The sequence below is a fragment of the Argentina silus genome, assembly GCF_951799395.1.
Source record: "Argentina silus genome assembly, chromosome: 4".
Taxonomy (NCBI): Eukaryota; Metazoa; Chordata; class Actinopteri; order Argentiniformes; family Argentinidae; genus Argentina; species Argentina silus.
In genome coordinates, this window is record NC_139658.1 from 5,403,895 (window position 1) to 5,419,562 (window position 15,668).

The window sequence follows — 15,668 nt, forward strand, 5'->3', positions numbered from 1 at the left end:
TCAAGAAAAAGATTGAATCACCCGCATACTGTATATTGACACTTTTGTGTTTAAGCCCTGAATATCTAACCCCCTGATCATATTATTGGATCTGATTTTAGTTGCTAGCATTTCGATGGCCATAACAAAGAAATAACGGACAACCTTGTTTCAGACCTCTTGACACTTCAATACTCTGAGAAGTATCCATTATTAACTATTTTACGTCATTCAGAAGTTGTTGTTTTTTAATTTCCAGTATCCCCGTCCACGTGGAAATTCTGATTCGGATGATGGCCCAATAGCATTCTGTCATCTTTTAACACTTTTTAAACTTTGGTGCCAAAGAGAAAGACACAAGGAAATAGTAGAGATGACTAGCTTGATTAAGCCTCCTCAATGTACTCTATATCTCACCAAGTCCGGGTGTAGACTAGTTCTAATGCATCCATAATACTTGTGATCTAATTAAGTGTAAGGAAAAGTACTTTCAAAAGGCCTCCGGGATAAAGTTGTAGGAAGGCACAAGTTAGGTGAAGGCTACAAAAAGATTTCGAAGGCTTTAGCTATCCCTCTGAGTACCGTTCAGAGCATCATTAAGAAGTGGAAGGCGTATGGCACCACCAACACCTTGCCTAGATCAGGCCGTCCGTCCAAACTGGATGACAGAGCCAGGAGGACATTGATCAGAGAAGCTACCAAGATGCCAAAGGCAACTTTGAAGGACTTACAAGTCTTTATGGCTGGGACTGGTCTGTCTGTGCATGTGACAACAATCTCACAAGCTTTACACAAAGCTGGCCTGTATGGCAGGGTAGCAAGAAAGAAGCCTTTTCTGAAAAAGTGCCACACTCAGTCTCGTTTGTGCTATGCAAAAACACACCTGGAAGATTCTGTTGCCATGTGGAAAAAGGTTTTATGGTCAGACGAGACTAAGATTGAACTTTTTGGACTGAACTCCAAGCGCTATGTTTGGCGAAAACCAAACACAGCACACCACCCAAAACACACCATACCTACTGTGAAGCATGGTGGTGGCAACATTATGTTGTGGGGATGTTTCTCTTCAGCGGGGACTGGGCAATTGGTCAGGATTGAAGGGAAAATGGATGCTACCAAGTACACCCAAATTCTTGAGGACAACCTGCGTCCCTCTGCTAGACAGCTGAAGATGGGCAGGTCATTCACCTTCCAACACGACAACGATCCTAAACATACTGCCAAAAGAACAACGCAGTGGCTTAAGGATAGAAAGGTGAATGTCCTTGAGTGGCCAAGTCAGAGCCCTGACTTAAATCCGATAGAAAATCTGTGGATGGACTTGAAGAAAGCAGTCCATCGCCGCTCACCACGGAATTTGACTGAACTCGAACAATTCTGCAAGGAAGAATGGGCAAATATTCTCCAATCTAGGTGTGCAAAGCTAGTAGAGACATATCCAAACAGATTGATGCCTGTAATTGCAGCAAAAGGTGGCTCTACAAAGTATTAAATCAGGGGACTGATGACTTTTCCCAACCCTGTTATTCTTGTTTTTCATTTTTTATAAATTTTCAGAACTGTTTGATGTTGTTTGATGTTGTATGGCTATGGGTTTGATTGATTTCAGGCTGTACGACAAATATAGTAACTATTTCAAAGGGGTATGATGACTTTCTATAGGCACTGTATATATTAACAAGCCAAATCTATTTATCGTCCAATAGCATCTTCAAGACGATCCACCTACCTAACTGGTTTGGATTCTAGGATATTAAAGCTCTGGTTGGTATAATAAACATACAGACGGTGGGGTGGGAAAAGTTACTTTCACCCATAAAAAACTACGTTTGCCAATAAAACCTGCAGATAGTAAGATATTTTACTGATATCACGAAACCTAACTGTGAATGTACTGAGTGAGTTTCATTAATCTAGCTTATTTCTGATTGCAGGAAATCAGGTTGTTGTAATTGTAATCACACCACATAAAATGTCCCACCTTTTGTTATGAGAATTTTTCACGAGTAGGTTAGTGTATGCTTCTTATTTCCATTGATAAATGCATAGTATTCTTATTCTTTCAACCAAATAATTAGACAGTAGACCAAAATTAGTATTTAAAACTCTTCACCAATTGAAAAGATGCAGTGCTTTTAACGTGGCAGTTTATGATGTCCTGTTTTTCTAACTAAACTATTGTGAAAAGGTTAAGACGGATATCAAATGACAATGGTATAGCTTTTTTTTTTATTGCCAGTAGGATCTTGATGATTAAGAACTATTTCCTTGTTCGATTTTCATACTGAAAATATATTGATCTAAACAATAACACAAGGCCAACTGTAGTCCTCCATGTTGTCTGACATTATGTGATGCCATAGATTTCTTTCCATAAACAAGAACTTGAAAAGGTCCTGCATTGGCCTATAATGTTAATGTTATTGCATTACAGTAAATAAAGAGGATCATTTGCTGAACATATCTAATATTGTGCAATTTATAATTCAAATATGAGGAAACATAACATTGTTGTATTAAACCACAATCCCAGCTAGTCAATAAAAAATATCTTTAAATTGACTTATGTGGTAAAATAAGATCACTTTGCTGATGTGACATGAGATTAAAGACATATGTGTACTGTACTACCACATTCATAGTCAAAACATGACATTTGCTCACTTTCTGTAGATGACATTTAAGTCCAGCAGGCCCAGATACAAGACAAGAGACCTGACAGCTTAGTGGCAGACTGAGGTCTTATAACACTGTGATGTGCAATTGGCAGTGTGGTCCAAAAACATTTAAAGTACCCAGCTCAGTTCAAAGAGACACAGGTCATTTGTGTGAAAGGCATTGGTGAACAACTGTAATGGATGTTGCTAGGCAATATTAGCATAAAAACACCTGATTGGTATACCATATTCCTGAATTGTTTTAACCCTGAAACATTGGGTAACTACCCTCCAATAAATAGTGTAGGATACATTAAAACAAAGCATAGACATTCAAAAAAGCACACGCAAGGAGTCAATGGTTCTTTTTATATTGAGAGTATAAGCCGTTTTTTTACACAATGTTTTAAGACAACTGAGGGTCTGATAACCAACCAATGCAAAATAAACGTCTATAATTTAAAGCCAAGATTTTATCCAGGCTTGTCATTGAGAGTGCTATGTTCATAAAAAGACAACATCGGTGGTTTTACAATCTTAGCTGAAGTGCATTATTGTCCATAATTTAACACTCCTATAGAGGAAAATAAGACAAGTGAACTAAACAGAGTCACCACTCCAGGACTATGAAGAAGAGAACTACATAACTCAAACATTACGCTCTAGTTATGATCACAAACCAAAACATTTAACAGCATGGAGTAAAATACATTTGTCCACGACAGAATGCAGGATTGAAGTCAAGAGAGGACTGCAGCTTGGAGAGCTGATACTTAAAGCTTCATTGTAGTTCTTTGATTGATTTCCCTGGTCCAAGAGAGTAGCACTAGCACCCATAGTACAGTTGCATCAGTAGCATGCAAGGGTCCATTTTGGATGAGTCTGTACTTGTGTATTCTCCATATTCAAGGATAAAGGGGGGGGTCTTCTTCAGCAGAACAGTCTGTGCACATGTACTGTATGACTCAGAATTAGTCCTCTGGGACTGTGTAGGATCGTGTGATGATCCATGCTGCTTTGCCAATCATGGTGGTGTGCAGCATTGCACCACTGTGTTTCCACATGGTCAAATCGTGTGTTGAGGAATCCAATTGTGTTACTGTATGCACAAGGTAAAAGGCAACCCACCAAAAGATTCAAGACACCAAAATACCTTGCTCATCTGTGCAAAAAGGAAAAGGAAATACCGAAATGTACTGTATTGTAATGACGTTATTATATTATATTATATTATATTATATTATATTATATTATATTGTATTATCATTTATGATTCATTTACATTTCATTGTCATCCGAATGCAGACTGTGAGGGTGTGTATTTGGGGGCGTAGGCGTTCGAGGTTATGGATTCCATGTGACTTCATAAATGCTGTTTGGCTTGCAGCCTTCCCGATTCACACTGTCCCTCCTGTGCAGGGACAGCACGATGAGGATAGGCAGGGGATAATGAGGTCAGGGTTTGGGGGTCTTGTCCTGCCCTGCCCCTGCCTCGGACCCCTGGTCTCTGTGTTGGTTAGCGAGAGGAGGCCAGCCCCCCTTGCCCTCATCCCGGTCTCAGAGACCTCAGGGACAGTCCTGACTCCTGCGTCGTCTTTTAATGCCCAGTTCACTGTTCTCATCCATCTTTCCACTATCATCCCTCCTCCTTTTCAACTTCCCAGCCTACAAAGCAAAGACATACAAGACATGTTTGGATGCGATTTTTTTATGCCATGAGTAGCTTTCTAAAAATACAATCTAGGAAAAATTTGTCATACTGTAGATGGTTGATTAAAGAAAGAAAATGCAAAGAGTGATATTGCACAAAATTGCTGATCAGTTCTACCACTAGGTGTCAGTATACTACCATTCAAAGTGAATCTAAACAGTGAACAGAGCACAGATTAATGACACATAATTGCAAACAAGGTCAGATTAACTGATTATCCATATTGAAGAACAAAGCCCAGACTGTGCCAAGACTGTGGAAGTTACAGACCTTGGCATCATGTTCAGCAAATTTCTGGAACATGTTGGCATAGATTGTCTTGTCCCGTTCATGGTGTTCCCGCATCTTGCACTGGCAGATGGAGATCTGAGAGCGGGCAGCTCTATTTGATGAGTTGACCTGGAGCACTTGGCGAAAGTCGCTAATAGCCAGGCTGAACTCATTACGCAGGAGACGAGCCTCCCCACGGCGGTACAGAGCCTTCTCATTCTTCCCATCCAGCTCTATCACCTAAGACACACACACACACACACACACACACACACACACACACACACACACACACATACCACACACCAACAACGATTATACACTTCGATAAAGATCCATTGACCAAGAGTACAGAGACATTTAAACACTTAGAGACCAGAGTGTTGGTCTATAGTTGTGTGCAATCATGATTAGGGGCATTTTGTTTGTGACGTTATGTCTTCTTGCTAATTTCCTAAATTCAATAAATTATCTATCTATCTATCTATCTATCTATCTATCTATCTGTCTATCTATCTGTCTATCTATCTGTCTATCTGTCTGTCTGTCTGTCTGTCTGGCTGGCTGGCTGGCTGGCTGGCTGGCTGGCTGGCTGGCTGGCTGGCTATCTATCTATCTATTTTATCTGTTGCTACAAAAGACAATACAAATCTACAAAAAGTAGGGCAAGTATTGTGGTCTGTGCTCAAAAACAGGTTTTATAAATGTAATTTTCATTACATTTATAAAACCTGTTTTTGAGCACAGACCACAATACTTGCCCTACTTTTTGTTTAATGTACCACAAAATACAATAAATCAACAAGGCCAGGAGAGCGCACAAGGTTTGTACAGAGTGTGTACGTAACACTACATGTGTACACTACATGTAATGTAAATGGTAGCAACATGTGCACAGGAGTATGCAGTATCATCATGTGTGTATGTATCCAGTTCTCACCTTGTTACAGTTGTCCACTGCATGTGAAAACTCCCGGAGTCGCAGGAAGCACAGCGCTAGATTGAGCTGGGAGACCAGTAGCAGGTCTTGAACATGCTGCTGCTGCTCCAAGCCCACACCACACTCCATCTCCAGCCAGGAGACGATGCGCTGGTACTGGATGACTGCCTGTTGGTACCGCCCCACCTAGCAGAGACAGAAGACAGACACTTGTGCTAATCACAATGCTCTCTTATGCCTCAAAGTGATCCTACCTTGACAAATAATTTGAGGACATCACAATTTTGTTGTTGCTTGAGTTAAAGACAAAGGTACTACACCTTGAAATACTGGTTCCCTTTATGTTTGATTCCAACAGCCAAATCCAGTTTCTCATTCAGGTCAATTTCCCAGGATTCTTTGGCCTTGAAAACGTACAGTACTTTGATCAGTTTCAAATGCTGAGAATGTTTACAAATTAACAAAAAATTGGCATTCTTAATTTATTCAGGAGATGCAGCCCCCCATCTCACTCCTCAACCCCCCACTTTGCTTTTACCCCCTTACTAGAGTAATGCTAAAGGTAAAACTCACCCTCTGAAAGTCTTTAAGGGTAACCTCATATACCACATCTGCGTTTGGTCCGATCTTATACTCTGTTTTACCCTCTCTCCCAAAACCATACCTACAAAAGAAGAGAGGCTGAATATTTTCTTGAAAATATTTCAAAACAAGATACGGTAGTCTTACAAGACAGGAAGGTTACAAGACATTGATGAGAGCTAAGTAAGTTCATTTTGTGTTGCAACAGTGTCATAAAGCAATAGGGAATACTGGTGATAATATATTGAGAGTAGAAGTACTTACTTGGGTGTCAAGTAGAGTAAGCAGCACTCTCCTTTCTGCATCTTATCCATGGCTCGATCTATTCCCAGAGGAACCCCCATGTCATCAGACTCCCCTACGATGAAGCGTACATCCCTGGAGTCAAACAAGCGCCCTCCACAGCTACCCTCCAGGTGCACTGTGGGAGAGAGGTGACAGAAGAATATCAGCAAAATGACCAACTGATTAGACTAGACACCACTTTAATTGGTAAGGAGAATTTGTTAAATAATGAAAATGACCTATTGTGAACCTCAAGTGCACAAATGCTAGTCTAAATAAGGACAGACTGCCAGACTGACTATACCCATAAGAAAACATCCTAGAAAGATTAGACAATATAGGTTGGAAAGCACAACAGACAGCACTGTCAGAACAGCACACACACACCGTCAACAGTTGATCCCTCGTTGGGGTTATTAAAGCCCTCCCCTTTGATCTTTATCCTCCTCATGACACCACCATCCTCCGTAAGCACCTCTCCTTCGAAGCAGAGCAGCTCCACCTGGAGCGAAGGACACATTACAGCCATGAGTTTCCATAGCAACGCTAGCAGTACCACACTAACAGCAAAGATCCTCATCGAAACAGTATGCTAACAGTACCAGAGGATCTACCATGAGGCTGGCTATTAAGCTCCAGAGAATCAAGGGAAACAAAGCAGCACTGCGATATGATATAACTGTATTGTACTTTATTACCCACCTCAAACAGTAATGAAGAGTTGGGAGGGATTTTCGGGGGGTTCCCAGCAGATCCATAGGCATATTCTGGCTTACAGAGAAACATGCATACTTCTCCTCTCTGCATTGAAGCCACACCAATATCCCATGCCTTGATCACCTGCCCTGTGGGATGAAAAGGGACTATGTAATCAACAACTGAACATTATGCTGCTAAAATGATGGAAATACATGTGTCTGGTGAATCAGATGACTTCACACATTATTTATTGAGCATGTAAAGTACTTTGAGATATACTGTACGCATTTACAGTACAGGCTATATGTGTTACTGTTTATATAACAGAATTTTGTTTCTGAAAATAGTATTCATCTGCGGCTAAAGTTAAGCGCTAAAGGGTAGGTGAGATATAAAGTAACAAGCAGAAGTGCTGTGAAGAGAGTCAGACCCATACATACCCTTTCCCAAATTAAAGGAGAAGGGCTCTTTGCGATCCAGACTTGAGTCAAACTTCTTCCCGTTGAGCAGTTTGCCAGTGTAGTGGACAGTCACCTTATCCCCAATCATGGGTCTGTCCCCATCCTCTCCCTGTCGTCTCACCACCTGCAGGGACAACACCCATCAGCTCTAAATGAGTTCATCCCAGTATGCAAGTCCTTGTTTCTGTGGCCAGGGTTGAGTATTTCTATTTCTATGTAGAATATTTCAGATTGTTTAAATCAGTTCCACATTGCACACATTTCGTCCTCTGCTCTTCTCTGTACAGTTGCCAGATTTTGAAGTATATCCAGGAGGATATGTTCAATAGATAGGAACACTAATGAGTGGTGATGAGAGAATCCCAACTTAAATCTTAAATCAGAATTGAGCCTTTAGTGAAGATGTTGGCGATTGGGTTGATGCCTACCTTTCGTACTCCATGGTCTTTGTTAGGCGTGACGTCGATGCCCTGAGTGGCAAAGACCACTGCAGAGGATTGGCCATCCATGGACAGGTCCTTATCAGTGGTCATCTCTGCACCTGGGCATACCACTCTATCCCTGTAGAGACACACACCGACACACCGACACACCGACACACACACACACACACACACACCGACACACACACACACACACACACACACACACACACACACACACACACACACACACACACACACACTGTTAAACTAGGAATACACAACAGCAAATGGACTCTGGAAAAGACCACTTCATCTGTAACCCTAACCCTGATGAGTCAAACAAGAAATCCACATATCGTGCAATAGTATCAATCAGTGTTTATGACCACACTTTCAATGATGAGCAATAACCGTGTGTGTCTCCCAATGGCTACCTTTCTCAGCCTCATCTCTTCTAAATGATATGTTAACTCAGGGAATAATTTGCTGCAGCTATACCTCATCCACATCAAGTGTGCATATTCAGTACCTCTGTACTAACTGTAATACAATCTCTGTACAGATATGCTTATTCCTGAGCTGTATGTACACTTTTTATGTTTAAGTAATTTGGCAGACACCCTGAACCAGAGGGAATTTCAGGGAATCATAATTGTAACTCAAGACCGTAGCTCTGCAATAACCTTCTAGGTCTGCTTTCTAAAACGTTGCCTGGCTGTCAAAATGTTTTACTTAGATTAGGCTATAAACTTAAATCTTGCATTGACCTTCTGTGACATATTGAATCCACATTTAATAATGAAACTAGCGCAACATACTTAACCATACCTAAATGAAGCAAAAAAAAAGATATGATATGTCCACATACTTATCTCAAATAAAAAACATGATCAGTGTTCAAGCCCCATTTTTGCCGATTGTTTCACTATCATTTCATCTTTATTTCTTTATGCTGCACATATCATGATTATGATGCTGCATATGTTTTCCTAATTCTATCAGACTGTACACTTAAGGTATTTGTTTGTATGACTGTATGACTGACACATCCAGAATATTGGTGTAGAGAGACTGTGACAGTAGAGTGCCACATCCAATCAGTAAAACAAGGTTTGTTGTTCATAACACTTGAATTGGGTTTACATTCAAGCACCATTCAAATACCAGATCTTATGGTTTGGGGTTTCAAAACACAGTGTAACTAATCGCTTCATTTAGGACATTGATTGCTGTTGATCACGCACTTCATGTCTATTTTCACAAAATACAAACATAGCCTACATGTGAGCTTTAACCTATATTTAGAGTACACTCTAGAGGTAACTCTGTCTGTACATTAGAGTGTGTCTCTTGGCAGACGGTCCTAGTGATACTAATCAAACTATGGATCTCTGGACACCAACTGTCCAGCTTCCCTCCTTGACAATTCATGCCTGTCTACATGATCAATAGAGTTGTCAACAGACATTGTGCGATGTCTCTCCTTGTTCTATTTCATCCTACACTCTACCCCAAGAACCTCCTCTGTTTCTCTCTTTACCTCTTGTTTTTCCACCTCTTTCTCTCACTCTTTCTATTTCTATGGCTATTTTCACTATTGTGAAGATTTATGTAGATGTTGATATATCATACCCTATAAGTGATATAACCTCATTGTTACCACTGTAGGTAAAGTGACAAACTCAATGTTACAACACAACATTAAACTGCTTTGCAACTACTGATATCATATTATATTTTAGTGGCACATAATCATAAATCATGTATAACCTCATTGTCACCACTGTAGGTAAAGTATTGCGCTGTTCAAATGTTATAACACTGTCATTAAACAAGTGTGTAGATGATATCAACAAATATGATATCAGCAGCTGCAAAGCAGTTTAATTACTGGTTGTAACATTGGCAGAGTGTATCATTTTACCTGGTGAGAATGAGGTTATAGATTATAGGTCATAGAATGAGGTTATAGGGTGTGTTATATCAACATCTGCATAGCTATAACATCCAAACACTGAGTCAATACAATAGTGCAAACAGCCATACAGCAAATGTGATAGATGTTTTTGTTTTGTGTTTATAAGGCATCATAACAAGCATCATGATGGTTTGCTTGACATATGTTATAACAGAAATATGTTATAACAGAGATATAGAGGTATACAGAGATATAGAGGTGGAGACAAAGTAGCATGCTAATAAAGGTTGTTATGGAGTATCAATGTTGCGTAACACATTAATAAAAACATTTATAAATGACTGTATCAATGTATAGACCATTATGACTCTTTGTGTCATGCATACTGTATAAAAGCTTAATGAATGCTTTATGAATGCTACATTACACCACTCTAAGTAAAGTGTTAGGCAAAAATAGTTATAGCAGTTGAGCTGTTGATTAAAACTGTAATGACAAAAGCAATATAGCTAGAAATGATCGTTATTTTCAGGAGTACAGCCTTTCTTCATACAGACTTGTCCAGAATATTTTGCAAGCTGTTGATCTTTTTTTAGAGAAAGGCCTAGCATTGTCATGCATATTACTGCATTTTCATAGTAATCAGTCGATTAAACAATCCTATCAAATGTTAGAATGAGCTGGGAGAAAAATAATTCTAGAAAGAGCCAGGAAAAAAAATCAGGCTTGTTGGTGTGTACTGTATGTTATACAGTATGTCTTTACTGTACGTATGTGACTGTGCCTGCGGTGCCTGAGGGTTTGTGCTTAAAGTGTGTTAACTGCATGCCTGAGAACACACCAGTGGGTATGTTGCCAAGTTATGTGATGTATGTTTGTACTGTACTGTATCTGAATGTACTGTATACTGTATGTCTATGTAAATATGTAGGCCATGTGTCTTTGTGTGTGTGTGTGTGTGTGTGTGTGTGTGTGTGTGTGTGTGTGTGTGTGTGTGTGTGTGTGTGTGTGTGTGTGTGTGTGTGTGCGCACTCTAGAATGTGAAAGTGTGTATTTGTGCATCTGTGTCTGTGTCTGCGCAAATTGACTTGTGAGAGTGTGTGTGGGGGGGGGGAACACTATGTTCCTTCTGTTCAGAGTTCCTGGCACAATCTGATGGTGTTCACCAATCTGAAACCCACTCAGTCACAACACAGCATCTGCTTTGGGTGGCAATGCCCAAATAGAAATTATTCAAATAGGCTTCCCCAAAATCGAAATAGGCTCAATGCAGCTTACTCACCAATGTTCTCTTGAAATTGGCAAAATGTGAAACTGGGTGCTGATGAAATTCCTGTCAGTATCTTGAATTTGAAACCTGCTTTAATACGCTTAAATGTAAGTAATTCAAAATATGTGTTACAGTTAAGTAATAATAAACCCTGAATGTGCTGGTAACAGTAGTAACAACGTATTGTTTAATTGATTTAATATTTTTATTAATTCAGCTTCATGACAAAGAAATTAAAATGTAAGACATCTGTGTATAAAATCAACAATCTAAGTTACAGCTGGGAGAAGGTGGTGCGTCACTTAAGCATGGAACTCAGAGACCCTGCAGAGAAATGCAGGAACAGAACAGAACAGAACACAACAAATCAGAGAACATTCAGTCCTGGGAGCTCACGGTCACTCCACAGATAGACACCGTGCCTCCAAGCTCTCAATCACAAGTCAATGCTTCAATGCTAATCCACATGTAAACATCATCAGCCTAAGTGTATACTCTGTCTGACAGACTAGCATGGAACAGAGTGAGACATTGTCTGAAATAACAGGACATTGTCTGACATAAGAGGACATTGTCTGATGTACAGTTAGTGGACATTGTCTTCTCTGGTTATGGACAGACACTGACATAGGTCCAAATAGGAACTAGGCAAACATTTACTGACATCGAAATGATATAACCCCAGGCAGTAGTAGTCAGATCCTCTCAATGTACTAACAGTGATCTATGGATGCCATTTCTTGGAAGAACAAAGGTGACGTGTCTTTCTCTCATGCACAGTCTACTGAATTTCTACAGGGTTAAGTCCTCCATCGAGCTCCCCTGAGCCTCCCCATAGGCCTCACTTGTATCACTAGACATGTGCCTACTCTGCCACAGGTCCAAACCACCCCCACAACTTTGGCAGTAAGGATGGCTGATAAAACTGAGTGTACACCTATTTCCCCACACAAGCCTTGAAACAGCAATAAAAGAATTGCTTCATCCTACACTTCTGTAATACAATTGTATCCCAGGAATTACACATAAGTGTCTTATTCATTCTTGTCCTAGTACTGTAGACCTACTTCAGTCCACCATTCAATAATAGCATTTCTATGCTTCTGCCAAGACCACATATTGGAATTGATGTAACAGTCTACCACACCTCAAATGAATTGATGTAACAGTCTACCACACCTCAAATGAATTGATGTAACAGTCTACCACACCTCAAATGAACTGTTCAGCAAACTTGTAACACTAAGACCTAAAGAATGATGACGATCTTGTCCTAAGACAACATACATTGTCATCTCATGTCTTACAGGTCTATAGTGCTGGGAGGTTTTAAAGTGGATTAGGCTGTACAAGAGTATATGATTAATTTACCTTTAATTCATTGTAATGAGTGAGACTGATTATATGTGCTGTGTGTTATGTGTGTGTGTGTGTGTGTGTGTGTGTGTGTGTGTGTGTGTGTGTGTGTGTGTGTGTGTGTGTGTGTGTGTGTGTGTGTGTGTCTGTGTGTGTGTGTGTGCGAGAGAGAGAGAGAGAGAGAGAGAGAGAGAGAGAGAGAGAGAGAGAGAGAGAGAGAGAGAGATCTGACTGAACTGAATACCAGAAAGGGATTTATTTAATTCAGTATTCATGTAATCATAAAGTAAAGCTTTACCATTGAGTACATTTGATTGATTCAGATGTAAATTCACTACTTTCACATTAGGCTACTATTTACTGAATGTGGTGAAAATTCACCATAAGTATTTTGTAAAATCATGACACTTGAGTCAAACCTGCAGAGGTGGAAGAGTAAAACAGAAAATGTATAGTATGTGGAAAAGTAGTGTGTAATTCAACAACACCTAACACAACATCTAAGTTAAATAGGTAGGTTCGTAGAATCTAAAACTTAAAATCAAGATAACATAAATAACGAATATAGGCTACTTATTGATCTTTTTCAGCTGCCTTTTATTATAGGCTATTATAGGCACGCTTATAATGTGACAATCCTTCGATATGTGAAACGTCAGCAATGAATAAGCCATTCATGTGACAGTTAAATCAAATATTTCATACAAAATTGAGAAGACAAAATAAAGCGTTAACTTACTATTTATCTTTGTCTTTTCTCTCTCCCGATAGATTGAGTGTTGCCGTGATGTAATTTCAGCCGGTATCGCCAGCGGTTCAGCGACGCACGCTATTCTGCTGAATTCAAGCCCGCCCTCTCTTAACCAGGGTACTAAATGTTCTGCCGACAGTTTGTACACTCTAAACCCTCGATACTAGTGACGGTCAACATGCTAGTTTCAGCCACATGGAGTACAGAATGAAATGACACTGAGAAGAAGGCGGAGGGAGAGAGAAGGAGGGCGATTTAGTGTAAAAATTAAGGGCAGGTCTTGGAAAGTGGCCACAAAGTAACACAATGTTCCGGCTGTACTGTAGCTGAGAACACAGTGTTCCAGTAGACACCCTGACCTGTAACCCGTTCTGTGCCGAGCGCCGCCGCAGCTACCGGGAACAGCCTGTACAGCAGTGTACTGTCCTCAAGAGCTCTGATGAACAGTTCAGATGAACATCGCTTTTATATGGGTTCAGTTCGTAATTGGCGGAACGATAGGTGCGCCATCTGGAGTAATTACTCAAGCGAAAGTATTATTTAATGATAATAATAACGGAATTACATGTTCTTCAGTATACAGTATACTTAATGAAAACTGCCATATATTCGGTCTAGAGTCTAGACAATAGCCTGGTGCTATTTCCTCTGTACGGATTTACATTGAGCGTTGTTTTATAGCCCAGATTAAGATAGTGTAGGCTATACATCCTATTTTTGTTTTCAGATTTGAACAGATTAGGGTGCGATTAAGTCTGGTTTAGACAGCAGAATTCAATAGGTTATTTGCGTGCCATTATCTGCTGTTGATAGAAAATAAAAGTTAAATATTAAGCCTAAGCATTAATATTAAACACATAGCCTACATTATGTTTAACGTTTCTTGTAATTTAGGGTATAGGCCAACTTTATCAAATCCCTTTAGTTATTTATATTTTCTTAGTTTAATTTCATCTAGGCCTAGGTCATTTGTTATTCATGATTGAAATATCACACCACCACCCACTCCAAGTTTGACTGAAAAACCCTTTAAACCTTCAGTATTGCTCTGTCATCAGCACTAGTGGCTAGCATATCACCGCAGTTTTACCAATTATAATGCAGTGTACACTTTGATATTATTTTAATTTTTAAAGATGTTTCTGAGATATGGTATCAGATTTCATAATTGCTCACCAAGAAAGTGATGTACAGTAGGATGGATTTTTTTCAGCTCATGTTATAGAATCATAGGCCTACACTCCAGTCGCTCCTCCTGGCTCTTCACAAATCCCACACAAACTTATGTTATGGTGGGAAATCCTATACTGCAGAAACATTGCATCCTTTATGATCTATAAAGACACAACTTTTGATTTAAATTAATATGAGTTTTGTTTTGTTTCACTGTATAAACATTGTTTTTGTTTTTTTTCTGTAGTGCAGACGTGATTGAATTCCACACTTAGAGGTGGCGTTGATGAAGCTGTCACACCAAAAGATTGGCTTCATCAATTACATGTCATCCTATTCCTCTGTGTGCTATTCCTGAAGACATTTCCCATCAATAATAGGCTTTTGATTCTGCATTTACATGTTGTAAATTAATCTCCTCTGCATCATCATGTCCTGCTACTCTACTAGAACAGTTCAATTCATGGATAATCAGGAAAGCTAAGAAAGTCCAGGGGTATTTCATCTTTTTTATTTCCCTTGGGTCAAGGGAGTTGGGGCATTGAACAGTCAAAGTCGTTAATTAACACTTTAGATAAACATTTATTAGAAGTGCTCTATCGCCTTTGTTCTGTCTTAGATAACCAGTGAACTCTGCTGGTCCAATGACACTACAGCTGTAAGCCTATGACATAAATGTTAATTTTGCACATTGCTTGCCAGAATCCAATCCATGCTCACGCATAGTACAGTAGTTTGGATGGTATACATTTTACAAGATTTTTACAACACACAAATAGGTATGATTTATTTCCCCCAACACTTTTTATACAATTGTCCATTCTGTTACAGACTGTAATAAACACAATTATGCTAAGCAAAATCTACCACTCAACAAAACCGGTTAGTAATCCATTATGTAGATTTTTCCAAGGAATTTATAAAATACATTGTGATATTGTTACTCTACAATCCTTTTTCTGCAAATGCCATTATTTTTCTACTCCAGGCTGCCTCTGTAAAATTCAACTGCTATAAGAATGTGTGTGTATGTGTGTGTGTGCGTGTGCGTGTGCGTGTATGTGGTGTGTGGTGTGTGTGTGTGTGTGTGTGTGTGTGTGTGTGTGTGTGTGTGTGTGTGTGTGTGTGTGTGTATGTGTGTGCATGTGCATGTGCGTGTGTGTATGTGTCTCTTCGTGTAACTAAAAGCAT

At 39.6% G+C, this 15,668-nt stretch overlaps 1 protein-coding gene across 1 annotated transcript; it reads right to left on the reverse strand.

Moving 5' to 3' along the window:
* Window positions 1-2,984: 2,984 nt before the first annotated feature.
* Window positions 2,985-13,532, reverse strand: fkbp5 (FKBP prolyl isomerase 5). The gene is made up of 11 exons (XM_083668804.1): window positions 13,293-13,532; window positions 8,013-8,145; window positions 7,564-7,708; window positions 7,127-7,269; window positions 6,812-6,926; window positions 6,404-6,560; window positions 6,131-6,221; window positions 5,878-5,961; window positions 5,558-5,743; window positions 4,618-4,857; window positions 2,985-4,301 (listed from the first exon to the last, which is right to left on the reverse strand). The coding sequence occupies exons 2-11, from the start codon at window positions 8,115-8,117 to the stop codon at window positions 4,203-4,205; spliced, it is 1,365 nt and encodes a 454-aa protein (XP_083524930.1). The 5' UTR covers window positions 8,118-8,145; window positions 13,293-13,532; the 3' UTR covers window positions 2,985-4,202.
* Window positions 13,533-15,668: the final 2,136 nt, after the last annotated feature.